Source organism: Poecilia formosa, unplaced genomic scaffold, assembly GCF_000485575.1.
Source record: "Poecilia formosa unplaced genomic scaffold, Poecilia_formosa-5.1.2 Scaffold198, whole genome shotgun sequence".
NCBI lineage: Eukaryota > Metazoa > Chordata > Actinopteri > Cyprinodontiformes > Poeciliidae > Poecilia > Poecilia formosa.
This window is the reverse complement of record NW_006800137.1, coordinates 1-1,464: the sequence shown is the minus strand read 5'-3', so window position 1 is coordinate 1,464 and position 1,464 is coordinate 1. Positions and strand designations below refer to the sequence as shown.

General features: G+C 38.1%; 1 protein-coding gene across 1 annotated transcript in view; it reads left to right on the top strand.

Moving 5' to 3' along the window:
- LOC103148136 (von Willebrand factor A domain-containing protein 5A-like) overlaps nucleotides 1-1,460 on the top strand; it is a gene marked incomplete at both ends in the record, with an annotated part of 3,723 nt that extends 2,263 nt beyond the window's left edge. The window contains 4 exons of the mRNA XM_016678980.1: nucleotides 6-80; nucleotides 177-335; nucleotides 440-543; nucleotides 1,376-1,460. Coding sequence (XP_016534466.1) covers nucleotides 6-80; nucleotides 177-335; nucleotides 440-543; nucleotides 1,376-1,460 — 423 coding nt within the window. The remainder of the gene's footprint in view (nucleotides 1-5; nucleotides 81-176; nucleotides 336-439; nucleotides 544-1,375) is intronic.
- Nucleotides 1,461-1,464: the final 4 nt, after the last annotated feature.

Here is a 1,464-nt window from a genome sequence, read left to right as displayed (position 1 = left end):
CTGCTCTCATCAATGGGATAGCCAAAGAGGGCGGAGGTCACGCTCAGTTCATCACAGGCGCTGACAGGATGCAACCAAAGGTAAAAAAAAAAAAAAAAACTGTAAAAATGCACCAACACATGAAAATGTGATTATAGTAAAAGTAAATAATTTTACAACTATTGTTTAAATCACAGGTGATGCAGTCACTCAGGTTTGCACTGCAGCCAGCTGTGGAGGACATTTCTGTCTCCTGGGATTTACCAAAGAGAGTGTCTGCCACCGTTCTGTCTTTACCCATTACAGCAATATTTCAGGGTCAGAGGTCACTGATTTATGCTCAGCTTACAGGACAGGTAGGGTCACCAGCATCTCACTTTGTATTTTCTGTCTCAAAGCATTTAGCATGACATATTGTTATATTTGTATCTATTTTTGTATTTTTTTTTTTATGTCTCAGAGTTCAGAGGAAGCAGTTTGCAGTGTGACAGTGAAGTACAGCCTGGCAGGTCATCCCTCTCAGAACCAGCTGCACTTCAATCTTAAACCTGCAGAGGACTCTGGGTAAACGCCTTATATCCTGGTTTGACAGTATTGGCAAGACATATCACAGTGTTGTTGAAATGAGGTAGTATTTTGAAAATGTCAAGGATCTCCGACACTGAAATATAAAATATTCATCCAGTCATAGTTGTTATATAACTGTTTAAGAGGCAGAGTACAATATGGACAAGTTGGTAGGACATAATGCGGCAACACAGAGACGCTCATAGCCAAGGGTAATTTAAAGACACCAGTCAACCTAAATGTAAACTTTTTTACCGTGGAAGGAAGAAGAAATACCAGGAAAAAACTCACCTTGTTGCTGCAAGGTGAAATTACCAACAACTGTGCTGCTATTTTTGTAGCTCCTAATTTGACGTAATAAACATGTTATTTCTATTTTCCCTTTCTATAGAACTGTATATTTTTATTAGATTTAAGGTAAGATGCAGACATGTTATTTTATCTTGGAATCAAAAGCAAAGCAAGAGGATATCTTGAGAGGTCACCTCGGTACTCAAGTTTAAAATACACAAAGGATCAGATTAGTGATATTAACAGAAACTGAATTTGATTTAATTTTAAGAAATGTGGAAACATTATCTTCCTTCACCTGCTACCATAAATGTTGCTGACTGAATTATTGATGAATAGTAAACAAAGGTAAAAATGATTGACATTCCTCCTCAATGAATGAAAAAGTAGTTTATTTTAACCTTTGGGACATAAGAAAAGTAAAGGAGCATGATGAGAGGAAAAGGTTGAAACTGAGAAAAGAGGCAGTTTGTGTTCATAGAAAACATTTGATCTCCTTCAAATGTTAGATGTTGGATGTTTCTCCTTCCTGTCTCAGATTAACAGTCCACAGGCTGGCTGCTCGCACTGTGATTCGCTCGCTGGAGTCAGAGGAGAGGACACGAAGAGGACAGCAGGATGAAGAAG